The sequence below is a fragment of the Gavia stellata genome, chromosome 5 (genome assembly GCF_030936135.1).
Source record: "Gavia stellata isolate bGavSte3 chromosome 5, bGavSte3.hap2, whole genome shotgun sequence".
Lineage (NCBI taxonomy): Eukaryota > Metazoa > Chordata > Aves > Gaviiformes > Gaviidae > Gavia > Gavia stellata.
Genome location: NC_082598.1, coordinates 39,706,718 through 39,734,221, shown reverse-complemented (window position 1 = coordinate 39,734,221; position 27,504 = coordinate 39,706,718). Strand labels below are relative to the sequence as shown.

Below are 27,504 nucleotides of genomic sequence, written 5' to 3'. Positions count from 1 at the left end.
AAAATCACTGGCAGACCAGGAATTCATAACCAGAACACATTCCCTGGACAGTGCAACTATTTGGATTAATTGCATTAACAGACTTAATTTAGAAGGATTTGGGAATGTTTTTACAAGGTTTAGGAATGATTTCATTAGGATTACACGATCAACAATTTTGAGTGTGTTTAACTGTTCACATTAACTCTCTAGGCAGCCATGAAACAGATTAGTCATCCACTGCTTATTAATTCTTATCCAAGATTTTGTCACCATAAAGGGAATGTCTTTGTAGTTCACTGTATACTTCAACCAACCAGAAGAAAAAAACTATGCCTTAGCAAGAATCTTAATGCTGATGTGTTCTTTGGACTGTTGGATTAGAAGAACAGGGTGTGCTTGTATTCTGCATATTTCTGTTCTCTCATGTTGCCTTCAGAGAAATGTAACTTTACTATTTGGTCTAAAATGATATTCCATTTAAATTAGTTATATTTGCCATATGATAATACTCCTTGCCAACATATTTTTTCAAAGCTTTGTTAACTGCAAATTTAACTTACGTATTTAAACTGCGCACCAATGTTCTAAGACTAACACATTAATCCAAGGAAGAAAATGTGGATAAAACAAAGACTTTGAGCAATTGGATGTTGGTAGCTCTACTCTTGCAAATTAACCACATCAATTTTATGCCAAATGTCCTGCAACATGAACTGGTACAACAAGGCAGAGAATCAGGGCTTCTGCATAAATTCTGGAACATGGAATAAAAAAAAAGGACTGTATACTTTTCACAACTCTGGGAAACCTGAAATTTTTGAAAGAAATGTACTTTTTTTTTCCTAATGGGGTCAAAACTGCAATAATGTACCAGCTATGTCAGCAAAAATATGAGCGTCCAGTTCTGAGCACACTGTTCTATTGTATGCTATTATCTGAATGCAAATATTGCAAATGCACAAACAAATCAAGAAATGGTGCCTGAGAACACCACTGGGGAAAATAACAGAGGCAGCTGTGCGCACAGCTACAATAACAGGGGACAAATTTATGAGCATATGTAGATTTACTCAATTTCTGTTTTAAAAATAGATTTTACCTTTTACTGCAGGTAACTTGCCATTATTTGCTATATCAACTATTATAGTACAGTAGAATGCTATGATTTTGTTGATGTAACAGCAGAGAGGACATAAAAAATAGTCAAATGTTAAACTTACACTCCAGTGAGATTTATTTGCTTGTTTGTTCTTGAAATTTGCACATTAATTACCTGTGGGAGAGATTATTTCTTGTGGACATTGGATTTTTCAAAGTCAAAATAAGGTGTGAACAACTATTGATGGAATTACCTGCCAAGAAACGTTACATTCTAATAAAGAACCCTGAAATAAATTTAATGAAAACTTTTATTTTGTAAGCAATCCATCAGCCTCCTTTTAAAACTTACATCTTATAAAATATGTTCCCCTGTAGCCTGGGAATTGTGGTGTTGAAACTGAACGGCAGTAACTGAGATTTCCCGACTCAAGGAATTAGTGTTACAAAAGCAGCTAAGATTATTCTACTTGGAACACTGTAAAACACAAAGAGTTATGTATTTCCGTCTTGGCTGCACTACTATGTCATTAAAAAACTGTATCAGTAATAATTTTGTCCAACAACCATTCTTCATTCAGCTGCTATCATTTAGGTACTTTTAGCTAAAAAACATCCTGATTTAGAGTTCAGCATTGAGCATTTGTTTCAAACTATAAAATTGTCAGACTGGTATCTCTTACAGTGCTATTACCTCTCTTCCCTCTGTTGCACATGTATTCTTAAACGCTTTTCTTAAAGCAAAGAAACTCCCAAATGTTTATCAACTACCACCAAACACTTTAAAGCTCACCAATGATAGTTTGTACATACCTGGAATTCAACTTTTAGTGGAATAAAAGCACATGCAAAAGGTGAGTTATTGCAGAATCTCTAGTTAAAATTCATTGTATACATGAGTGGAAAAAGGGGTAGAGAACCTTAATAAATTGTTAGTATTGGAGCTTCTGATGCACCTGCAGAATTAGATGTGGAATTGAAAACTCAATCTCCTGTAACACACTGCACAAACTATCTACTGAAAAACACCCAGTTATAAAATCCCTTATCATGAAAAACATTATAATTTATAGCCAAGTAACAGCAATTGTTATTGTCCGTACTTTTAAGGTGCTTACATATGAATATAGAAACCTGAGTTATGTATCAATTTCTAAGTGCCTTGGGAGAACAGTAAGGCAGGACTCAAGGGCAGCAGAAAAATCAGTTTGAGTTTCACAAACCATTTTGGAACTTTGGTGATTTCTGCTCTCTGACTAGTGAGCTTAATTCTCTGGCTAACAATTGCCTTATTAATTTAGAATGATCACAGCAAAAACATCACTGCGAAAAAGAAAAAAGGCACTTGCAACAAAGGGTAGCATACCCTAACTTTAGTAGCACACCTAAATTCACAGTTTTATTTCAGCATACATTATTATTTTAATCTGATTTAGTCACTTCCTTCCAGGAAAAAAGAAGTTATTCTTTTAGGAGTAAGACGCATTTTGATTGAACCCAGATAAAAGACTGGATATAGGCTGTTTATGTAAGAAATAATATTGAGAGATTTCGACCAGTGTGAGTATGCCTCATGAGGTGGACATTAGGAAATGGTGTCTAATGTTCTACCTTGAAATGCAAGTTCCCTCGATTTTCTTACAGCTCGTGGCATTTATTACGCCCATTCTTACTTCAAATGCAGCGGGGAAAGGAGCATTTTCCTTGTGTAAACTTGAACTGACTGCAAAAACCTATTAAATACTGACTTTTTTAAGGCTGAAACTAACTTCCTATTATGCATTAAGTAAGTCTTAAATGAAGATGTACTTGCAAGGGTGTTTTAGACAATACCAGGAAGCCTGCGACAGCTAATCAGATACTTGAGGGCATTACAAATTCACCCTTAAGAACAAAATAAATCGGATATACCGTGTTTTCGCTGAAGGGTCTCACAAAACAAAGCTTTTTGCTTAGCGTTCCGTCCACACAAACGATCGTCTACACTTAAAACAGCAACTGGCCGGAACTGGAAAAGAGGGAGGCGGGTTAGCCCGGGCCCGCCTCTCTGGCCTCCTCCAGGCCGGCGGCAGCCGCCCCTGCCCGCCCCCGTGAGAGGCACCCGCCCCCGGACACCCCTCACCCAGCCCCGCGGCTGGACCTCGCCCACTCGCGGAGTCGTTAAGGGCAGATCTAGAGCACTCGTGGGGTTTCTTTCTGTCAGTCTGGGCCTGAATTCCCCCAAGGGCCGCGGGCAGCCCCCGGTAGCCATGACAGCCCCGCCGTAGCGGCCTGGCGCTCACCAGGGCGGCCGGGTGGAGGCGGGGGGGCGGCCGGTGCGGCAGCACCGCCCCCAGGCGAGCGGCAGATTTGAAGGGAAGAGGCGGGCCGCGCGGGGCGCTCGGCGGTACGCTGCGGCCATGGTGGAGGGCCCGGGCTGCGCGCTGTACGGAGAAAGGCTGCGGGCCCGGGTGCGGCGGGGCCAGGCGGTGCGGTGCGCGCGGGGCAGCGCTCCGCCAGCCGCAGCCAGCGGCGCGGTGAGGGGCCGGGCCGGGCGAGGGGCAGCCGCCTCTCCTCAGGGGCAGCGCGGGGCGGGGCTGGGGGGCGCAGAGCTTGAGCTCCTGGGTGTGCGCGGTGGTAAATGCCGCCAGGTTTGGGGGAGAGGAAATGAATCTCGGAGCCGTCAGGAGTCGGTGGGGTGCGGGGAGGCGGGGCTGGCGGGCACGAGCACAGAGCAGGATGGGTGGTGCGGCCGCGGCCCCCTCCCGCCCCCCGGCTGCGGCAGAGCTCCTGCGCCGCGGATGCCGTTGTCCGGGGAGGACCGTGGATACTCTCTTTATTCTTCCTTTAAATGATTAAATCAACGTAATAAATAAGCCTTGGCAGGTCGGATGTGTGAAGAGGTGCTGAAGCTGTAGAAACATAGGGGGTTCTGGAAATAATGAGGGAAAGCTTTTAGAATCGCTCTTGTTCACTTAGGATAAATTTTAAAATACCATTTCGCTTCAGGAAACCTACAATACAAGGACAGTTATAGTAGCAGTTCCTAATTTTAATTTTTTCATCATGTCATAAGTGTTCACAAGTCTGAATGAAACGTGATGGAGGAAGGTACATGTTGGCCTGCAGAAAGGGAGCTTTTACTTCTCTAACTTTTTAAAACAATTTTAATTAGACCAACTATTTAAATAAGTAAAGAGTGTGATATCGGCTCTCAGTGTACACGGTATGTATTTTTTCTACTAGTTTTTATCCTTTCTGTCGGCAGCATAAAATAATTCGCCAGTATAAAGCTCTGCCGGAGCCCGTGAGACCTCCTGGTAGAAGGAGAAGTTAGGATGTCAGTAAGCAGGCCTAGCTGGTGAGCTGTGAAGATACAGTCCTCTGGTTTTGATTAGAGGCAGCTAGGGTATTTATTTTCATGCCTGGTTTTGCTCAGCTGTGAGAAATTGTGCGTTGCTTGTGTCCACAGTAAGTATATTTGATGCCTCCAGACAGAAAGTTGGAGAATTTTTTCCCACCTTCAGTGTATATAAGGCAATGTAGGAGAGTTTGTGATTAAGGCTCAGTAAGATAGTACTTCAGTGAAAGAACGATTTAAGGAGGAATGTGGATCAAGATATGTCTGTCTAAGATATGCAGTCAACAAATCAGTCTTTATAGGTTTGTATCTTTCAGGACTAAGCTTTTTGAAGTAAGGACTTACGCTCCTATGGTTTCAAAAAGAAATTTCATTCCCTCAAATGGATTGATGTTCATAGCTTTGTACAGTAAAAGTCACCTCAGGGCAGACTATTCATTGGCAAATGACCATCATAAGGGTCTTGGGCTTTTTAGATCTCACGGTGGCCGCTAACCACGGCCAAACCTTGGCTGCTGCTGAAGACTATGCTGTTTAAGAGAGTTTGTTCAATGATGACTGTAAGGGCATGCCTGATACCAAAGTGGTATGAATTTAACTTAAAATATTTTGAAAAAACAAGTTAGTTTTCCATCTTGGTCTCAAATTACTCTGGTTTAGTTTAAACAAATCTAAATGGCTTAAAACTAAAATAAACCTTGTTGCACACCAGCTTACTTTAATACTTTTATTGGAAGGGATGAACAGTTTACGTGAGAGCAAAATTTTGCTTTCTTCATGTTTTGATAATAGGCAAAGTAAATTATGTTGATGTTATGCAAAAAAAGATTTATTTTTCTACTTGACAGAATAATAACCATAAAACCCTTTAAATGTATATAATTTCAAGGTAATAATACAGTGGGAGATTGTATAGAGAGTAGCTCTGAAATTTCACTAACTAGCTGAAGCCTTGCTGATTTGCCAGAGTTGCACTCGATGATCTTACAGGTCTTTTCCAACCGTACTGATTCTGTGATTCTGTGTGATTTGCATTGCAATTGAATGTTGTGATTGAAGCACTGGTACGCATATCTGTGCCTTGCATTTAGGGCTTCAATGACAGTGAATATACTGCTTGCAGGTTTCAGCAGGGGCTGAATGGACCTTCTGGGGACCTTGAGGCGCTAGTCAGGGGAACCTTTACAGGCTGAGAAAAATGGGCTGGCAGAAACTTAAGTTCAGCATTTGCAAGACTTGCAGAGTCCTGCACTGGGAACAGAATAATGTCATGCAATGGCACAGGCCTGGCTGCTGGCCAGATGGAAAACGGCTCCACAGAAAAAATGGGCCTAGGGTCCTATATCAGCTGAGTCCAAGTCACTAGTGTGCCCTTCCAAGGAAGAGGGCCACCCCCATACTGGGCTGTACGAATGAGTGTAGCCAGCAGGCTGAGGAGGCTGATTCTTACCTCTGCTCAGCGTTTGCGAGCAGAGGTAAGAGCATCTGGGTTACTGTGTCCACTTTTTGACTCCCCAGTAGGAAAAAGATAATAACATACTGGAGTGAGTCCCCTGGTATGATTAGCAGGCTGAAGCATATGATGCACAAGGAGAGGCTCGTAGAACTGAGGTTTTTATTGCTCTCTTCAGCTACCTAAATGGAGGGTATGGAGGAGACAGAGCTAGTCTCTTGTCAGAGGTACACAGTAGTGTGGGAGGCACCAGATGCAGGCGACAATAGGAGAAATTCTGGTTAGGTATTAAGAAAATTTTTGCATTTCAACAATAGTGAAGCCTTGGAACAAGGGTCCAGAAAGACAAGAGTTTCCATCCCTGGAGCTACTCTGAAGTTGACTGGATAAGGCCCTGGGCTGCCTGACCTAAGTCAGTCCTGCTTTGAGCAGGTGTTTGGACTGGGTAATCTGTAGAGGTTCCTTCTTATAATTTCAGTGGAGTTTCATGTGCCAAGTGAGAAAAGATTATTGCTTCAGTCTCACAGTTATCTTTTTCTTGTCCTCTCTAGTGTCCCACCTGCTGTTTAACACCTTGTGAGATTAGACTTTCAACTAGTAGGAAGAGAGAAATATCTCTGTGGGCTCAGTGGAGGCTTTTCTGTAATACACAATGCCCCCTGTGAAACACTGAAAACATATTGTTAGCTTGGATAGAAACTCCAGCAAAAGGCATTTGGAGAAAGATGTAGAACTGACGGTCTGACAAGTATTTAATATTCAAACTATACCTGTTTAATTTACATCAGCCTGAAACTCTTATTGTGAATTTATGACTTCAAGGAAAAGGTATAAAATACCCTGATAAAAAAAAGGTTTATTGTTTCAATTTGGAAAAGAATGAGCTAAGTTACAATAGTATTAGCCATAGTGACTGTCTGCTTCCTGGGTTAATAGTCTCATTGGTTTTGATAGAGCTGCTTAAGAAGAAAAGGTTTAATAGTGTCCAAGTTGGAAAATTAGTTCATACAGCTACTTGCTGAATGTGTACTGATGCTAGAATCAAAGCAGTATAAATTCTGGTTTAATCTTTGTGTGTGTGCACTCATTTTCAGACTGCTGCAAGTGAGGAGAGAACCTCTGGTCACGATTTCCTTGTTGGACATGTTTACAGGGGTGTGGAGACATTGGGAAAGGAACTTTTTATGTATTTTGATCAGAAAGCTTTGAGGTAAGAGTCAAGAAAAAGGCTTCCTATGCATTGAGACCGTATGTGTTAGGGGGGTTGTCTTGTTCTTGCTAATGTCAGTTTCAGAGATTTGAAAGTAGTGTTACGGAGAAACTTCTCAGCAGCCTCTCTGCAGTGCTGGGAATACTGGATAAAGTCACTTACATTTTCAGATAATTTAATGCTTTATTCTTAGTCTAAGATTCCATGTAAAGGTATCTGAAAAGGACAGTTATTCTTGAAACACTTTGTTTCAAACAGGAAATTGCATTTTCTAGGGACAAAACTCGGCTAAGTGCATGTAGTTACAGTTACTTAATATATTCCACTACAAACTGTACTTGCAATTTCTTTTAACTTTCCTTAAGAAATTTAAACTGAAATTACTAATTTTTAATGATTCAATTACTCTGATAATAAACTCATGTGAAAAAATTGGCTGACTTTAATGTGTGTATACATTTATGCTGCCTTTCTTTCTTTAAACAATATTAACAACTCCTTGGTTTGGAAGTATGGTTTGAAATTTGGCAGATGAATGGTTTGGGTATCATAAATGTAACTCCTAACTTTCTAGTGAAACCATGTCTCCTAGAGAAATGGTAAAACTGCCAAGTCATTGTTTGTTCATGCTTTGCAGAGATTATTAGGTGTTTGCTGGCATGTTTAGGATTTTGTCATATGCTTCAACCCCTTGGACATCTTGTACTAGCCACCAAGGTTGTATTTGGAATCTAGTTTACTTTTTCTAGTTCAATATGCTTCTGTGCTGCAAAGTCAACTAAAAATATATCTAACCAAATGCACAGTGTAATGGATTATTAAAAAATCCCCCCTCATTCTTTATTGTAATTAGTATAGAATACATAAATAAAGCCCTTATATTTAATAGGGAAGGCTTGCATTTAATGCTTTTCTTCTACCCTTCTATTAGCAACATAATTCTAATCTTTCTAAATTTTTAAAAGGGAAAACAACATCACTTCTATAGTCAGTGTATTCTTTGTCACCTAGTGACTGATCTTGAATGAAGTTGTAAAGTCATGATTTTTGTTCATTTAAAATTGATAATGTCAACAAATACCTTACAATTCTGTGACATGATATTTTGCCAGTGGCAGTGCTGTTATAGGAGGGAGATGGAACTGAAAATGCTTGGCTGCGAGTGCCACAGTTTACCATGGTTGCATGCTGGAGAAATAAAGGCAGTGATATGTTAGTAGTTACCTGGGGTGATGTGTAGACTGATCTTTGTTAGCAGGGGGCTGCTGGTTATCAGATATAGTGCTATATGCTTGTTTCTTCTAGTGTTAGAGAAATGCAACTAATCTTGGAAGCACATACCAGTCTTTACATGGCAATCATACAAGTAACTAGTAGGACAGGACAGCTACCCATATTTGTGTAGGATAGGATTACGGTCCTAATCAGTTTCTCTTGCTTTGTATTGTGGTTTATTAAATAGAAAAAGAGAAGAAAAAGCAGTTTTAAAAAAGAAAAAGATAAGTCAGTTATAAAGGAAGATAAAAAAAAAGGCAGGGGAGGTAATGGGTAGAGATGTTAGCCTTTTTTAAATGACTATTGCATGTATTACAGATTGAATAAGCAAAGGAGCAAATTATACAATAAAAAAACATTGTTTTAACAGACTGAATTACATTATGAGAAGAAAAAAGCTATTACTAAGGAATGTAAATAAGCATTTTGCAAAAGTTCTCTTTGAAGAGAAAGAAAATGTGGCCAAGTTCTAGTATGGAAATTATAATTATTTCACCCTGAAAGATCTTAAATAATTCTTAAGCTTTCTAGCCAATGCAATAACTTAACTGTACTTAATGAAAACAGCCTTCAGTTATCATTTGGTAAGAAGCTTAAAAGTTTCATCAGTGCATCAGTTATTGTAGCTCTAGAAACTGTATTTAAGAAGTCCCTTTAGTCATATCACTTGATCAGAAACATTGTAGAAGTTATGCACAGGAAAGGCCTCCTTTGCACAGGAGGCAGAAGTTGCTTGTTATCTGATAATGAAGATCTTCATTCTATTGTTTTAAAAATGTATGTTGTGCATCTTAAAGATGTTGAGGGGAGGTAGAGGAAGGCTTCAGAAAATGCATCTTACAGGAGTTTAAGATTGGCTGCCAGGATTGTTATTGGGAGAGGAAATAAGGAATATGCCTTCAGAGGATGTATTATTTCTTTATTAAAGTTAACTCTCAAATATAGCACTTTCTTGTCATGAGGAGGGTTACTGATATACAGATTCTGTGTCTGTACATAGTTTCTCAACATAACAAAATCAGCTTTTCTTGTCTGCTATGATTACCTGTAAAAAGCTGGTAGTCATGCTGGAAAAATGTTAGTCAGACATGTCTTGTGAAAGACTGGGCCATGAAGGGTAATTAACTCATTTTATGCTCCTGGATTTTCTCAAGTGATGAATGACTGCCTGGTGGGAGAAGATAACCTGGCCATGAAAATGTTTTATACAGTTTGGCTATTGCTCACCTGGCTTACAAAAGAGGAGGATACTTTGGAAGTATTGCCATGTTGTGGATAGCAATTAGCTAATTTGAAAGTTGAAAAAATTCTCTGATACTTGTGAGTTGTGCGGGAGAGACTTGCATGGACTGCGTGTTTTGCCATGGAAATGAGAGTTATGTGAGAGAGGTTGTCCTGTGTTCAGTTTCTTTAGTGTGCTATTCATGTAAATTTGGAGTGATAAATGGTTTTAAAAGTTTCTGAAAATTGATAATGCACATATGTTTTTGCCTAACTGAAAGCAGACAAAAATATTCTTAGGACAGAGATAATTGTTGACTCCAAATCCCCTAAAGGAAAGACATGCACTGTCTTGACTGGAAATTACATCTTGGCCCTTAGAACTTGATAATGTGAATTGTCACTGTTTTTTACATCTCCATATAATAGTTTGACTGTGCTGCTACTGATCTTTTTTTTAATGGGGAAAAGTGTTTTAAATGAAAGCAGATCCTTACAATATTGTGTAGCACTAAATAATTCTAAAACAACACTTTAAAACAACAAAAAATCATCAACTCCTTACTATTAGCTATCATTGAATAACAGATTCTAGGTTTAGTTAGCATGGCTTTTCTATTTGTAATTAAAATGAGAAGATGTCTGTTTTACCCTATTTCAGGGCATCAAAAGTAATGAAACACATTGGCGTGAAATTTTGTAAATTTCTTAAGGCTTTTGAATGTAAATGTGTAGTGATGACTCAATTATTTTTTCTAGTCATGAACTGACAAGTCATTGAGGTAGCTAATAGTTGTGATTCTTAATGCTCCTTTTAAACAGTATACTGGAGCTTGGTAAATGAAGCCATCGGCTATTAATGTGAATGCTATTTCTTTAAAAAGAACTTTCTGGAAGCATTTCGTTCATTATCATTTGGTAGCCAGATGCAAGGTTTTGGTTTAAAAAGAAATTTGACTAGGTTTAAAAAGGAATTTGACTAGTTAAGCCTGTGCAGTATTATTCATGGCACTTGAGAATTGGAAATGGCTATTGAAAATAGAAGTGGCTGAAATAACTGTATCACCTGAACTGACTTGTAAGAAGATGGTTTTGGAAAGACAGGTTTTTAAAAGTTGAAGGAGTATAATGAATAAATGCTATGAGGAAGTTACATCAAGAGTTGACTTTAAGACTATGTTTAACAAAATAGTGTCTTAACCTATCTGTAAATATTTAAAATGCGTATCCTTCCTGAAATGTCACAAAGAGGGGTTAAAAGGAAAAATACACCTGATGTTGTGTTTCTTCGGTCATTTGTGTAGTTAAATCTCTTTGTAGCTACAAAATAATCCACCGTCTCTGATACACAATGTATAGAAGTAGGACACTCCCTCTATCATATGGGTTTTTAGCGCTTGAATGTAGCAGGTGAATTTGTAATAAATAAAATGTATGAGACTATAGTCAAACTTGTCCTTTGCTCAAGTATACTAGCTCCCAGTAGAATATATTACAAAATGTAAGATCTCTTAAAGCATTAGTGATCTGAAGAGGAATGCTTGAAAGAGTCTGTATCACTCCTTCACCATCTGTGCATTTTTCAGTTTATTTCTTGTATTAATTTTTAATTGACCTGCAGGTTTTGCCTTCGTTGTAGGCAAAGAAAAGCAGAAAACAACATATGGCAGAAGTTAATTACCTTGTTTATGCATTATTGGAAGTAGCTTTGATATGATAACACTGTTGGCAATATGGGGACTGAAATCTTTCCTTTCATACCAGGTGACTTCTGCCTGATTTAACAGAAGATTGTCTGGTAAAGTAGCCTCATTTCTTTCAGCCTCCCTGAGGGCTTAGGAACCTATGTTCAAAGACCAGCCTGTCAAGTGAAAAAAATTCTAAGTGCAATACACCAGAAAAGTGTGTTACTTAATGATCAGGTTTGACTCCTGTGTAATGAATTATGAAGACAGCTGAAAAACTGCTATGTTTTGGAGTGTTTCTGACTTGGGGAGGGTTCCTTGCTGGGAATTGAGCACTATGTAAGCAAGTAGTTTATTGCGTGTTACTCTTCATGACTAGAATTGATGTACATACATACATACTGACTTGGTTTTGTAAGCATAGTCCATAACTTCAAAAAATAGACTAGTATAATGCTTGGAAACATTGTTAAGATAAAATACCCATATGAACTCTCTTTCTGTCCAAGGATTCACTTTGGTATGAACGGTTCCTTGCGCATTAATCCTCATGGAAGCAAAGACAGAAATGGACCACTACCGGTTTTGGAGATACAGTTTACAGAGGATACTGTTTGTTTTTTTGAGGTGACAGTGGAGTATAGGTAAAGCAGAAACTAACCAAATTAAACACAGCTTGTTTTATTTCTTTTTATAACATTCTTTTAAGAACATAGTGAAAAAAATCACACATGAATTGTTAAGTGCTTGGATGCCATCATAGACACAAAGAAACTAAACAAAACTTTCTAAACATACATATTTATTGGTATGGTAATTTAATTTTATTACTTTTGTATCCATTTACATACAGTTAAAGTAGTTCTATGCCATAGTCTCATTAGACAATGTCTAGACTGGGAATGAAAGTTGGATTTAATTCCACCCTTAGATCTGAATGCTGAACCCCATTGCTCCTTTAATTTCCACACGTCTCACTTCCTTAACAAGAATAAGGACCTGTGATGATTATTGGTTTCAAATTTTCATGCTCCCAAGGTTATGTTTATATTTCTGTTTTCTTTTTGGAAGCAAATTGGTATAATTGCTCTAATTGACATTAAGTGGATGTTTTTGTCCATCAGCATTGTATTCCTCACTGCTAACAAAAATAACATAGGAAACTTGATTTTAAAGCATTTGAGGCTCTTGGGTGAAAAGGAGCATGTAAATTCAAGTAACATATATATGCATATTTAATATTACAAAACATAAAAGCTTATGTAAGCCTGAGACTTCTTGTACTGTGTTATTTTCAAATGATGATGCTTAACCTAGTAAAATCAAGGTTTAAGAAAATACATCTTTTATTGTCATGTTGTAACTACTGGACGATGTAACCATACAGTTAGTTATGTTTGGTAGTCCAAACACATGGTCTTTCCATGTTGGAAGCGGTTTTAAAGCAAAGACCTGGCAATTATTTTTCAAACGAATATGAATAAAATGAGGATGATTTCTTGTAGGTTGGACCAGATGCATGTTCCATGCATATATCATTGTCCTGTTTTCGGGAGGGGTGGTTCATGTAATTTCTGTGCCTCTTCCTGTCACTAGTATTTTCATGGTTTCTGTTATCTGCGTATAATATTCTATTATACTTTCATGTGTTGTTTTTAAAACCATACTGCTATATTAGCATACAATTAAAGTAAAAATAAATCTTAATGTGTTTTTCTCTTCCAGAAATGCAGCTGAGTGTGAGCGGAAAGTGAGAATGATGGAAAGCTTGGATGTCTGTTCTCCAAAATTTAGCTTCTTAAGAGCAGAAAGTGAGATTAAGCAGCAGAAAACCCGCATATTGTGTGATGTGTTATTGGATCAAGCTGTATTACCTGGAGTGGGAAATATCATAAAAAATGAGGCACTATTTGACAGTGGTCTTCATCCAGCTGTTAGGGTGGGTGAAATGTCTCAAGATTGTTTTTAATGACATCAGAGTATTAAGAATGTAAACACATATTTATATAACATTTTGTCATCATCTTTTGTTTTATCATCTGTCATTTCTTAAGTTATTCTAAGACACTAAATTAATGCTTTATCATTACAACTGGAGGTATTTGTCATGGCATTCCTTGGCATCTGTTGCTGTTACTCGTGCCTCACACAGTGGGCATATTCTGTGGGGCTAAGAGCCTTCTTTCTTACAACTTGAAACCTCTCCCTAGTAGGAATTAATTTAGCTTTCAAATCCTGACTTTGTCTGTCATCCTGTTGTGGTACCATTAAACTGTCAGCCTATAAATAAAGTGAAGAGTGCTTAGGTTTTCTTTGTTCAGTTACTACCCAAGATAATCTATGTGGTAGAGTTAATTATTTTTGCAGCTGCTTCTTCCACTTCCTGTCCTGCTAGCTGGCATCATTTGCTTTTCTACCATTGTTTACCATACTTTTCTTGGTTAAGATCCTCAAGCATGCGTCTCCAAAATTTGGTTGAAAAGAAGTCTGATATTTGCACAACAGATTGAGATTGCATAGAATGTAAAGAAAAGCTGGTGAAGATAGTAACTGAAAGGTTTTTTTAAACATAATATTTCTGAAAGTTTTCCATATGATCAGTCTGGATTTTAATTGTACCTGCAATGTGAGCTGCCAGAGGAAACAAAAATGTGACTTAAAATTATGAGTTCTTAACAAGAATGTGTTTGGTTGACACATCTCTCTAATTGTGATACCTTTCGTTCAAGTATTCTTCCTGAAGATCTCTCACAGGAAAGAGCCTCTGATGATAGGCAGGTCATATTATAATCTATGAAGAAATTAAGAGGGAACTAAGAGTTGTTAAGTCCACATGATTCCTGTGATCAGGAACTCTTAGGTCAATATAGAGGAAAACAACTGAAATTTTTACCTACTGTTTTACGCGGATAAGGCAAAGTGCATTGTTTGGTATTCACACAGTGAGTTTGTGTAGTACAGAACATGAAAATATACTGTTTTACTGCGATGATATATATATAATGTGAAGTCAGAGAATTATCATAACAGGACGCAATGCAATTCCACATCAGTTGAAGGTGTTCAAAGTGCCCCTGTGTTATAGGTCTTTCTGTTGTTGTCCCTTAGCATCATAATATTCTAAAAATCATTCTTGTCTTATTTACAGGTTTGCCAACTGACAGATGAGCATATATATCACTTGGTGAAAATGACACGTGATTTTACCCTGCTTTTTTATAAGGTATTGGCACATGTTTCTGAGAAACCTCCAAAACTTGACTCTGGCATGTTAGCTGTATGTGATCATCTAGTGAAAACAGTAAAAAAAAAAAAAAATGCAATAGGACAAGTGTTTCCATGAATAGGAGTGTTGGTTTGTATGCTCTTTATTAATTGTGAATTGCCAAATGATGGAAGGGTGGTGGAGTCTAGACTGTAAGAATGTGCACAGCCTTGGCCCAGTTGCAGCAGAAGAGTTTGACAGATGCTCCCTGAGGGCCAGTACAGTTTTGCTGTGCATGTGCTCTAACATAACTCTGAACACGTCAGAATTGATGTATGTTAAGCACACACTTACATATAAGATAACATAAGGGTCACTCTTCAAACTGTGAGCTAGAGATTGCCCCAGGGAAGTATGAAGATAATACATGTGGCTTCCTTTATGAAACTTGAAATAGAAAGTATGTTTATTTGACTAAATAGATTGTAATTTCTAACAATTTTTTTTCCTGAAACAACTTTTTTTGTTGCTAAAGTGAAATAAATTCAAGCTTCTCCCTATTGCCACAACTTCACTAGGATTTCATTTCTTCCCCTGTAAACTCTTGTAGTTCCAGGTTGCTCTTAACTTTCTAAAATAGAAAAAGAGAGAATTTGACCTAATTCTTGTGTGCTTTTCTTCTTTAAGCTGCATGCAGAGAAATGAACAGCAGCAGTGAAATTCTTGTCTGTTTCTCTTGGTATTCATGAAAGGCAAGGGGCTAGTGCTGCTAAAAATTCTTTTTTTGGTACTCTAGGAGGATGGCACCTAACTTTCCTAAGACTGTCTTTCAATCATAAAGGCTAAAAATGTGATTTGTTTAGTAGTCTGCTTAAATGTCTTTCCCCCAAGCAACTGAAGAGTAGTTTAGTCTGTTGGTTAGTGAAATCTTTTCTTTCTCCAAACTTCATAGTGAAGTCTACCAGTAGAGACATAGCATCCAGTTCTGAAACAACTATAATACTAGGAGATTTAAATGTGTCATGGGCTTTTAGACTGACAATAAAAAAAAACAAGTTAAACTTTCTGTAGCTCAGTTTAGCCATTTTAAAAACTTCTATAATCTATACTTAGCAAGTATTCACTAGTAAAGTGCTTTTAAAGGAGAGCTAGTCCCTGCTTAAGTCTCTTTAAGATAAAAACGTAATGAAGATAGGTTAATAAGAGGGGTAGTGCTTGATCATTTTTATAGACTGTTATAGAATGTTTCTAGTAATCATACAATATCATTTGTAGTAACACTTTACAGATGTAAAGATGAGGAATCCTGTTTGTGTAAAAAGCTGTTGCTTTTGTTTGGTTTTTAAATAACTGGATGGGAGGAAACTACAAATAAGAAACTATTTGTAAATCTTGAGGAGAAAGCAAACTGCTTGTGAATATTCATGCAAGTATATATTAGTAATTCCTTCTGATTGCTTTTGCTGGTACAATCCAGTAATTCATTCTCATTCAGTGAGGCTGATGAATAAGAGCACAGCAGAAGCAAATATGCTGTGCTCAGACACCTGTATTTTGGGAAAACTCCAAGGGTCTTCATGCATTATAGAGCTAGAGCTATTGAACCCTGCCAGAGCTGGGCTGGTATTGCTGCGCCAGCTGTGATACTGTTTAAACTGTGCACAAGAAACTGTGATTGTAGTGCACAAACCCATGTGGCTCTGCAGACTTGGCTGCACCTCTGCTGGGCTTTTCTTGTTTGTTTTTGTGTTTTTTTGTTTTCCTGCAGTTTTAGGTGGGGTATGTCTATGCTGACTCCATGTGGATTGTCTCGTGAAATGTGCCTGCTTGTCAGCCCTCTGGAGGCTCTTTAGGTCACTGTGCCCTTTGGGCTTGTACTGTATTTAATTTAATAAGACTTTCTGCCAGGATCTGGGGAGTTTGCCATAGTACCAAGTGGCTTTTCGTGATTCAACCTGTCTGGCATGGCCAGTGCTAAGATGAAGCTGAGCAACTTTACTGGGCGCTACCCGACCTCTACAGAATCTCTGGAATATTTCTGCATTGCACAGTTCTTCAGGTTTTGGGAAGGTTGATTAACCTGGATTGTAGCGTCAGGTCTGAGCTGGCTCTGCGGTGTGGTTTTGGTTCCTTTTTGGGTGAGAGAAGGTGGTGTTGGTTTTGTGTTTTATGTTTGTTTTATTTTTGTTTTCTATGCTGCATTGATTGGAGCTCGTCAGCTCTTTAAGAACGCTCCTGCAGGTGCCAGATCAAAGATGACTGGTGCTGAATCAGAGCTAGCTGGTCCAGCTGAACTCAGGGGTTCCCTAGCACATATTTACTTGCACCATGCTAGTATGGTTTTTTGTCTTGTGTCTTTTATTTCATTATGTGGAGAATTGCAGATGCTATTATACCCAATTTAAAGTAAATTCTCTTCATAAAAGAATATGAAATACAGGTGATAGCCCTTATGAGTGTGCCTTAAATATCTTTATGTAGTCATTGAGCTGTCAGTTTACGTAGGGTTTTTTATTTTAACTTCAGTTGAACTATAGAGGGACTGACATAAAATTTATACTGGGTCTCTAACTTGGGTTTTAAACACGTTCTGTTTTAGTGCCGTAAAACTGGTTCTCCACTCTACAAACACTACAAAGTATACAAGCGCCCAACCTGTGGTCTGTGCAATGGGAAGATAACTGTGTGTCGTCTAGGAGAGAATAACAGGATGACTTACTTATGCTCTCGATGTCAAAAGGTGGATTCCCCAGCTTGTCGATGTTAGGTATGATGGTAACTTTATAACGCTTCTAAGCATTGCTGTTCTCAAAGTGCTGTTACAGCAAGAGGACGTCACTTTTCAAGTAGTATGGATCCTCGTGCATTTTAGATATAAATTTATTTGACTTTGCAAAAGAAAAATGTTTTGGCCATTGGTATTTAAAAATGGTTAAAACCTTTGATTCTTTGATACTATTTCTTTCAAAGGCCCCATCAGTTATGAAATAGCTATTACTCTAATCAAATCTAGCAATTATAAAACAATTCAGAGTACTCGGAATTATTCAATGCTTCTGGAAAAATTGCCCCTTGTTCTTGGTGTTATCAACATAATAGGCTTGGATGTTTACACACAACTGTGTTGAATGGCATAAGAAAGGTAGGAATTTGTGTCTCTATTTCTTTTCATAGGATAGCTCCTTCAGTTCTGGAATACCTAAATAGCTGTGCATCTATGCAATCTTGTTCTTGCTGTAGAGTTACACTGAGGAAAACTAAAACCAGTAAATTCAGAGTGCAGCAAATATTGTTAGGCATAGGACTTTTTTTTTTCTTCCTCCTTACTGGATTTGGAAAGTTTTCCTGCAGGTGTGCCACAGAGACACTTTCAGTTCCACATGAATTCTGCTAGCAGCAGCTTTCCTCCTTTCATTTTAGAAAAGCACAAAATGCATTTGATATCACAAAGGGTCAAAAGCTAAAAGTTCCAAAAGCACCTTACTCAGATTCTTACATACCTAAGTTTTTCTTGAAAATTTTCATCTGAGGTTCAGAATCTTGCCTTTTTATACTGAGGTCTGTCAGTCTAATAAAAGATAGTGCTTTGCTTTGCAAACTTTGCCTTCATTAGCGTGTATGTATGTATATATATTTTTAGGTAAGATTTACAGAACACACAAATCCCTTTCCCACCTCCAACCTTCTTTCAAGATTCAGATGGCTGAAGGGATTTTTGTTAAAGCTTTAAAAATTGCGTTTGAGTACAGATCAAATATAGAAAAGTCCAGCATGGAAGATAAATTTTTTCACATGCTGATAACCCCAATCTGCTGTATTTTCAGAAAGTAATAATGAGAAATGTTTTCAGAAGGGTAGGTAGACAGTAGTGTTCTGTTGAGTCAGATAACTAGAAAGTGATGCAAGGAGAAAAAATAAATCTCTTTCTCTGTTCTAGAACAAGTAGTGGTTTAGGTTTTTGTTGGGTTTTTTGTTGTTGTTTTTTGTTTTTAAACAAATAATTAAACAGTGGTATATTTCGGTGAAAAACATGGTAATGGTAGCTATAATATAAAAGGGTTGTTTCTTGTGCTGTCCTCATCCTAATGGTCAGGTCTTTCTGTTCTACTGCTTTGTTTTCTATTATACAGTAACTGTTACCAAATAAAAGTATGTTTGGCTCAGGTGATTTATCTGCCATTCCAAGCTTTTCACAATTGAAGACTGAAAGGAGCCCCTGTGATCAGACTGACTTGCTACAGATCATATACTGTAGAATTTAACCCAGTAGTTCTTGAGTAAAGTCAAGTAGCTTAGGATTTTGCTCAACTGAAAAAATGAAGAAAATACCCATTATAAGCTACCTCATCAAATTCAAATGTACCTTGACTCTTTAAAATACACTTCTTGCCCATATTTCATGTTCCAAAATAGGGAGGCAGAATGACACAATGGATGAACTGGGGGGACGACACGGAATTAAACTCCAAAACATGCATGCTGAATGTGTTCAGTCCAGTAATGCATCTTTGATGGCTGAGTAGAACAACTGATATAGTAATGTGAAAATACCCATTTTTAACACTTCTAGTCCAGCTGTTTTGTTATCTAGCCACAGTATTTTGGTGAATGCTACTGTAATGTCTGTTTTGCCTTTTGATAGCACAGGATCTCTGGTATATATAACAGTTCTCATTATCCTCCTTCGTTCTCCTGTTGTGGAAGAGATGTATTAGATAGTGGATATCCCTACCATTATCTTAGAAATCTAGCCTTTTAAGGAGAGTGATAATTACGAAATAAGTGATAGGTCTAAGGAGTGTCACAACAGTTTCCAAGTAAGCATTTGCATTATTAATTGAAGTGCTTAAATTCTTAGGATTAAAAAAAAGTCTCCAAAAAGTGCATAATTCCACAAAAACTGTGGAGAAAAACGCTTGATGACTTATCAACCATAGTACTTAAAAATTTACATACACATTTTACTGAACAGGTAAGTTCAAGTTACATTTAACATGCTAACAATGTTTGGACTATGACAAAATTAGTCCTTGGTAACATGTAGTGACTGTAAAATAGTAACTATGATTCTAAATCAGTGTATCAACATAGGTGGTATTATAATTTATAGGAAAATAAATAAAATTAAATCTACAGCTGTGTCTGGAATACAGCTTTGGCTTACCAGTCACAGCTAGGACATTCCTGAACTCTTTCTGATGAGGAGAAAAAAAGCACCCAAAAAAAAAAATCCTTAATTCTGAATAGGTTTCTAAATGTTAAAAGGCTTTCCAGCAAATGATGACACGCAAGAAAGACTTTCTAACTTTTAAGGTTTTCAGTTCTGTTGGCTGTTACGATAACAAAATGGTCTAATTGGTACCATTTAAATGAGAGCAAAAAAATTTGTTTGCTAGACTGTGTGACTTTCTGTAGTTTGGCTTCTGAACATTTCTTCATCCAGTAATGCGTTTGTTAGTAAGTATTCTGTACAAGGGATGGGGGGAAAAGTATTGAAACAGTCTCCCTTTTGCGCCAAGTTTCTTGCTGTAGTACTTGAAAATGGTAGGGAATTTGAGAGAGGCTGGGGCATTGTGCTGGAGTGTACATCAGTTAATGATTAACTTTCTGTCCATTTTTCTTTAAATATTTTTATTTGTATTACTTCTGCAGCATTGGGAAAGATTTGCCCTTGAGGTAAAGAAAAAAATAATCAAACTCTAACCACGACAGGCTGTCCAAGCTATGATAGGCAGGAATAGCACTCTGTGCTACTTGTTCTCTAGCCCTGTGCCTCCCTGCACATAGTGGTGTAAGGCAATTTGTAGAAGAAACGTCACAAAAGGCTAACATCATTCTTTTGTTTCACAGCAAACTGCCAACTAGAAATAGCCTAATTGGCTGGGCATATGGCAGTGGGTCATGTTCTAATGAACATGTAGCTCGGAAATCTGAAGAGGAGTGGACGTGCATGTGCTGTACCCTAATAAACAAGCCTTCTGCTGAAATTTGTGATGCCTGTTTGACTTCAAGGCCTGAAGGTATTGAAAGGTTGTCTGGAACTTGTACTGGGAAAGTGGGGAGGATTGTAATTTTGATGCAGTTTTTACAACTATAGAACTGTGGAAGTGCCTCACTGTGAATCGCATTTATGTAACTTTAGCTAACTTAAAGTCAGATTTTGGGGAAATCTTGTACAGACAACCATGGAAACTGTCTTGTCTTAAACCCCAAAAGTATCTTGTCTTCCAGCTTTGTGTGCAGGTGGGATTCTATAGATAAGCCTCTGCAGTGACCCTTTGTTTTAGTTGGGGCAAGGAGTGAGGCAAAATGCTCTTCTTTCAACTTTCCTTAAAATCATTAGAAGCTTTCAGCATATGTCTGATAGAGAAATCACCAGGGGACAGAAAAGTAATTACCATTCTTTCATGTGAACAAAAGCAGGATATTTTGGTACCCCTTCTAAAAGGACGTTGAGTTTCTCAGGGGCTAGGGTTTTTCCTCCAAGTTAAGAGTAAAGATGATTCTGGACTTCTTACCTACATTTGTTGTTTGTCTCTTACTTGAGCATTTAATGCTGCTATCTAGGTCTGGTGGGCAGAAGCAGCTGTGAATGAGACCTAGAAAGGGACAGGAAGATGGAATGAGAAACATGCTAGCTTCTCTCCAGATTTCTCTATAGAAATTTAGATACTAAGAAGGGATGAGCGAGGTCATGGGCAGACTTTCCACTGAGACCTGTTTTCTGTGTGAAGAGGAGCTTTGTTCTTTTTCACTTTCTGTAGAAAAAGTAAGTAAAGTATTCTGTGCAGGGCTTTACAGGAAGTTATTTGGATCAAGACTGTTGCTCCGAAACATTTTGAATTGCTACATAATTCCAAGAAACAAAGTCTAGAGGTGTGCATATGTGTAGCTTTTTAGGGATAAAGCTAATTCTATAACAATTTCATAATGAAACTTTTCTACCTCAAAAACTAATACTCCCCTTATTCCATATTGTGTAGTGAATTATTCAATGAAGTGGCCGAAATCTGCATACTACAAATTATTTCCTTATTTTTCTATCTCTAGTGCTGCAAAACTGAAAGAAAAGATATTTGTAAACAATATACAGGCTTTTTGTATATGAGAAGAATTAATGTTTTTATGTAGTCTTTAGGACCTATTGCTAAAAGTTCACTGAATTTAACTATATAACTCAAAGTATATATGCTGAAATTGGAATTAAAGATCACATTCCCATAGCTTTTGATGGTACTTTGAGCCATACTTGAGTCACTTCTTCACCGGCTGGGAATTTGGGGGCACTTAAGAAGTGACTTATGATACTAATCTTGGTTTCTATAAAATAAGTTCCAATGCTTTTTTAAAGTATTGCTTCACTCTAGTCATTCCTGTTATGAATGTAGTGATGTGTGTGAAACTCTTATCTTACACTAAAGTCCATTTCTTCAGGCCAGCAATCAATAAAAGTATGTCTTTGTGGCTTAATGACACTTGCTGCCAGCAGAGGCTGATCTTGCATAATTCTCCTGCAAAATCAGTGCCAGAAACCTGAAAGATTTAATCTGTCCACAGACTCAGATTTACCAACTAACATTTATCCAGAAATTAGTGCTGTCACCTGGACCTTAAAATATATAACATCATATGCACAAATGCTTTCTTTTGTAACAAAATCCTGTTCCTTCTCCTGTACTTCTAAGTTTCACATGTTTAGCTATATGCCATTACTGAAAACAGGCCTGGAATTTGAAGATGTGTTAGGCTTGATGGAATACTGTTACAAAAATTCTTTTTAAAAAAATAAGACATACTTTTCCATGATAGGAGTGGTGTTTGAGATTTTTTTAAATGTGGTTTTGCTTACCTCTCTCTTTTCAGACTTTAAGATTCCTTGCCTTCTCACTTTGATCATTTTTTGTCTTTCATGTTATTTCTAAAATTAACTACTGTCAGCAGAAACGTTTGAATTTTTGAGGACAGAATACTTGGTATGTAAAGTTAGCTGCTGGCCATACAGCCAAAATAATTCAGTCTGTAGACAGAGATAACTATTTACCATTACATCTCAGTTTCCTTGCTCCTTTGCTAAGTACAAGGCCAAACTCCTATTCTTTCTTAAACAATTCTGAACTTACTGGAACCAGTATGTTTCACTGTGCAGCACTGGCAAAATAGAAGGAGCCTAAAAACAAGTATTGTTCAGAGTAAACTGTAGGGAGTCTTCGTCTGTGAGTGAGAATGCCTTTGGAGAGAGTGTGCCCTTGTGTATGCCTTACCTACCCATTTTTCTTCTGCTTAATTCCCTCTTACTTGTATGGAGGGAAGATACAGGAGGGAGACACTCGCTGGAGATGGCAGAAAAGAAAGGACTCTATTCTTGGACACTGGCTCCACAGTTACTTAACAAAGATTGCACTTAGGGACCCCATAAAGGTGTTTTCACCCTTTTCTCAGGAAAGATTACCTATAGACTCCTTAGTTATTAAACTGGCACTAATAAATTATGCCCACTCTTTTGGAATTATTATTGCCCACTAGGCAGGCCTCTGATTCTGTGAAGAAACATAGTTGTTCATGTCGGGAAACAAATGCAAAGTAAATGTCTGAACTGCTTGCTTCTGAAGCCTCTTACAGTAAGGGATCAATAAGTTTGGGTGCGCGCAATGTTTGGAAAGGATGGGAACCCTGAATGCGCTAGAAAACCCAACAAATGAATATTCCTTTTTGCGACGATAGTAAAACAATACTTTAAAAATGGATAACGTATTGCTGCTGGAGGTACCATACCCTGCAGTCTCCAAGTGCTGGGGTTATAAAAGGTTATTTTGAAAAATTTAAGTATTTTAATTCTTGTACTTGGGCCAAATTCAATTTCATATGGTTAATTCTCCAATAGCTTTCATTTACAGAGTACTATTCACATCTGGTCCCATTCAAGCAATAGTAATGTTACCTTGAAACACGTTCTATGTGACTCCAAAAGTGCATGAGCTTTTTTATTGTAAGAAATTTGGTACTATATCTGATCTGTGACAGGTTTTGAGATCTTTAAAGATGGTATGGTAAATTTACTCTTTTACTCCCCCTGTGATGACTTATGAATACAGATCAGAAAGATGATATACCACTCTACACAGACGGATTAAAACCAGTAACTTATTTTTCTTTAGTTCCAAAGACACGGAATGTTGAAGATTCTGCGGACTTTAACATAAACTTAATGAAGTACCCTTGTAATGATTTCAGAAAACCAAGCACAGAAATAAAGATCAATAGGAAAGCTGCATTTGGAACTACAACACTTGTCTTAACACAGCTTGGTAACAAAGCTGTTTTGAGAAATGATACCCAGATATCCGATGGACACTCTCAGTCTGTTGCTCCAAAAAGTAAGTGTAATCAAATCCAAAACAACGTCTACCAGTCAAGGGGAAGCACAGACAAGGATTGCTCAACACATGTAACTGCTATGGCTTTGCCTTCCTGTCAGCAACCTCTCGCTTTCAAACACATAAAAAAGAAACAGAAAACTGATCATCTACCCTCTGTTCACCAATATAATATAGCAATCAGGTATGTATTCTAAAATGTAAACAAGTCTTTTTATAATCCCATAAACCAACTTTATCCCTGAAGATTAATGGAATACTGTGCTGTTGGGTTCAGGCACTGTTGTCTTTGGATTTCTGCCAGAGGTAACTTATTCTTGGGTAACTAAAATTACACTCAGATTTCAAAAGCACTGAATGACCTAGGCTGTCACTGGAAAAGTCCTGATTTTGACATCTGGCCAGTACTGTAAGTTACTGTTAAGTAAACAGCTGTTGATAGTTCACCTATTCCCATGGAATAGGACAGTATAGTACTAACAGGTCAACAAGCACCTAAGGAGCTGTCTGATCTTAGCACTGTAGTTGCTATCTGCTTAGAGACATCTTGAAGTCATTGTGAAAGATGACGAAAGGAAAGTACCTGAATGAATATATTCTTAATTAAAAGTTATTTGTCAGCTAGCAGTTTTCAACATTCTTCCATGATAGGAAGCTCTGCACAGGTACCTTGATGAACCTCCCATCTCTATTTTCTCTTTACTTTCCTCCACATTTTATATGCAAATACTTCAATGCTCTACCCATCCTGAATTTTTATTTCACAGCCCTATTCAGACACATCCATTGCCTAGTTAAGAGAAGTGTGAGAACCTGTTGTTAGGGTTGTCAAGGAAAAGTTGGGCAGGCATACACAACAGTAATGGGAGTGCAAGGTAGATGTCACTTACAGTGGTAAATTATGCAGGAAGAATGTGAAATATTAATGATATGTTACAAAATTCTTGGTGATGTGTCAGTTCTGAAATACAGAAATTACTTCTTGCATTGTTGAAGCACCAGTTTCAAAACTGGATCTCACTGGCTAGCCAGGTTAGGCTGTATGAATATACTTTCTCCTTGCTGTCTCAGTAGAGGACTACAGAGAACTGAGAATGTAGGCAGGATAATTGAGAATACAGAGGAGTGCAAAGAAGAAATGAGACAGTATCAATCATGATAACAGGTAGTTATAGCAAGTCATCAACTTAAACATTTAAAAAACCCCAAAAAACAATAAAACCCAAACACTTTTTAACAAAACAAACAAACAAAAAAAAAATTGTTGGGTTTTTTGTTTCAGTGAGGTGTTGGAAGAAAACTGCTGATGTTTGCAGGACTGCAATCTTCCAGACATACAAGAGAACATAAAATTCCTAAGCTGATAACAAGAATGAATTCATTAATCTTTTCTTTTTTTCACAGGTTTCATCACTGCTTTTCTGCTCTCTAAATATATTGGACAGAAACATTTCAGAGTATTAATCTTTTTCATGTTACTGTTTTTAAGTAAAGCCTTGTGATTGCATTCAGATAATCTCTATCTCAATCATAAGGAAGAAAGAAAGAAAGAAAGAAACTTTATCCCATTCAGAGAACACTGTTCCATCCCCTCAGCTGGGTTACTTCTTGTCTGAATATGATTTGGAGCATTACTGTAACTTTTTAGTAAAGAGGGTGGGACTCTGTTCTGTGAAGCATACAAATACCTTCAGCCTGGAGTAATTACTTAGTATTAGTCTTTTACCCACTGAAATCAGAATACTCTTTTAGAATATGTTGGAATTTGGGGTGGGCAGTATAGTAGTGGTGGTCATATTTATTTTGTTTTGTAGATTAATTTGAGTACTTTGAAATAATTTAAAACATGGGCTAATGCTGGGGAAAACTGGTATAATACCTGCAAGAAAAGTACAGAGTCTTGTCTATTCACTAGCTTTAAAGGTGCAATAGGGTGCATTAAAGAAGTAAGTTCTCTGGCTGTCATTGTGTGTGAAAGTACACTGAGTGAGCTGCTCTAATGGTAGGAGAGAGTTCTTTGGCTCTGGTGTTGGTAATCCCTTTAATGTTAACGCAGGAGTCATTTTGTAACCTGTCATTACAGCCTACCTCAAGCTAATATGACAGATGATATTCATATGTTAAGTGCGGGCCATCCTCGCTGCAGTAAACACAGCCGTCTCTGTAGCCTCAGAGTTGTGAGAAAGGATGGAGAAAACAAGGGCAGGCAGTTTTATACCTGTCCTCTACCCAGAGAAACTCGGTGTGACTACTTTCACGTACGTATAAGACTTCAGGGCCTGTTTTCTAAGAAGCACTTGTTACTGCAGCCTCTTTACCCCGGTAATCTGTCACTGTGGACAAATATGATCCATTTAAAGTTTGAGGTCATTTTAAAAACTTTTGCACACTGAATTGAAGCTAAGAACATAATAGTAGTTTTAAACTTACAGTTTTAGTTACTGCTTTTACTGCTGAGAAGGCACCTGCTTGTGCAAATGCTCGTAATCTGCTTCTGTGTGATGTAAAACATGCATAGCAGAAATGTTGGTTTGAAGGGACTTGTACAAGTTGTTTAGTTCATGCTCTTGCTTGAAGAAGGACTATGGCAAACTCTAGATCTAGACATCAGCCGTATTTCTGTCTAGCCAAAATCCTGAAAACCTCCAAGGATGAAGATTCTGTAATCTGCCTCGGCAGCTGCTCCTGCTGCTGTACTAACCCCTAACCTGACCTCCCTAGCTGCAACTGGTGGCCATTGCTCCTTGCTATGTGACTGAGAAGAGTGTCTGTGACTGAGAAGAGTGTCTGTGACTGAGAAGAGTGTCTGTGACTGAGAAGAGTGTCTGTGACTGAGAAGAGTGTCTGTGACTGAGAAGAGTGTCTGTGACTGAGAAGAGTGTCTGTGACTGAGAAGAGTGTCTGTGACTGAGAAGAGTTTGATTCAGTCATCTACCACCAAGTAGTTAATAGATGAACTCAAGACAGTAATGACTATAATGCCTTAATTTGAAGAAAACTATGTGTTAAATTAAAGTTACACTAGTTAAAGTGCATACAGTTACAATTGATGTTAAAAAAAAAAAAACCTAAAATCAATGATCACAAAAGAGATCAAACTGTCTTAACTACTAGGAAGAGTTTCTTTTAGGGCCTCCCCTGTAGATCTGTTTCTATTGCCAGTTTTAAAATAAGGAATTCATAGCCATCACATACACTAAAACTGTGCCTAAAACCTGTTTCTTTTGGCAGTGGGCTGACTTGAATTTTCCATTTTGTAACCATGGCAAGCGATGTGTTATGAAGACTGTGTTGAAGATTGGTCCCAATAACGGAAAGAATTTTTTTGTGTGCCCTCTTGGGAAGGAAAAACAGTGTGGCTTTTTCCAATGGGCAGAAAATGGGCCAGGTATGCAGGTTATTCCTTGATATCAATGTTATAGTTACCTGCTCCTCAGGATGTCTTAAGCGCATACAACTTTCCTAGTAATTTCTGGTTTGGTTTTATTTTGTCTTTTTCCCTGTTCACTGGTTAATAAGTAAAATAGCTCCAACAACCTAAAGAACTGCAGATCTGGAAAGAGTAATTTTACATAGTCCTATAAAAAATAAACACTGCTTGTATGTTGCATTCTATTTTGAAACAAACATCTAGCTTGCAATATATTGTGACATACTGTTA

The 27,504-nt window shown here is 37.8% G+C and overlaps 1 protein-coding gene across 1 annotated transcript; it reads left to right on the top strand.

The window, feature by feature from the left end:
• The first annotated feature begins 3,479 nt into the window (after positions 1-3,479).
• Positions 3,480-27,251, top strand: NEIL3 (nei like DNA glycosylase 3). Its single transcript, XM_059818091.1, is given in 11 exon segments — positions 3,480-3,596; positions 6,968-7,083; positions 11,774-11,908; positions 12,990-13,203; positions 14,413-14,487; positions 17,069-17,215; positions 17,217-17,236; positions 20,320-20,489; positions 23,625-24,027; positions 25,927-26,101; positions 27,075-27,251. Coding segments are annotated over 11 exon segments (1,749 nt in total).
• Positions 27,252-27,504: the final 253 nt, after the last annotated feature.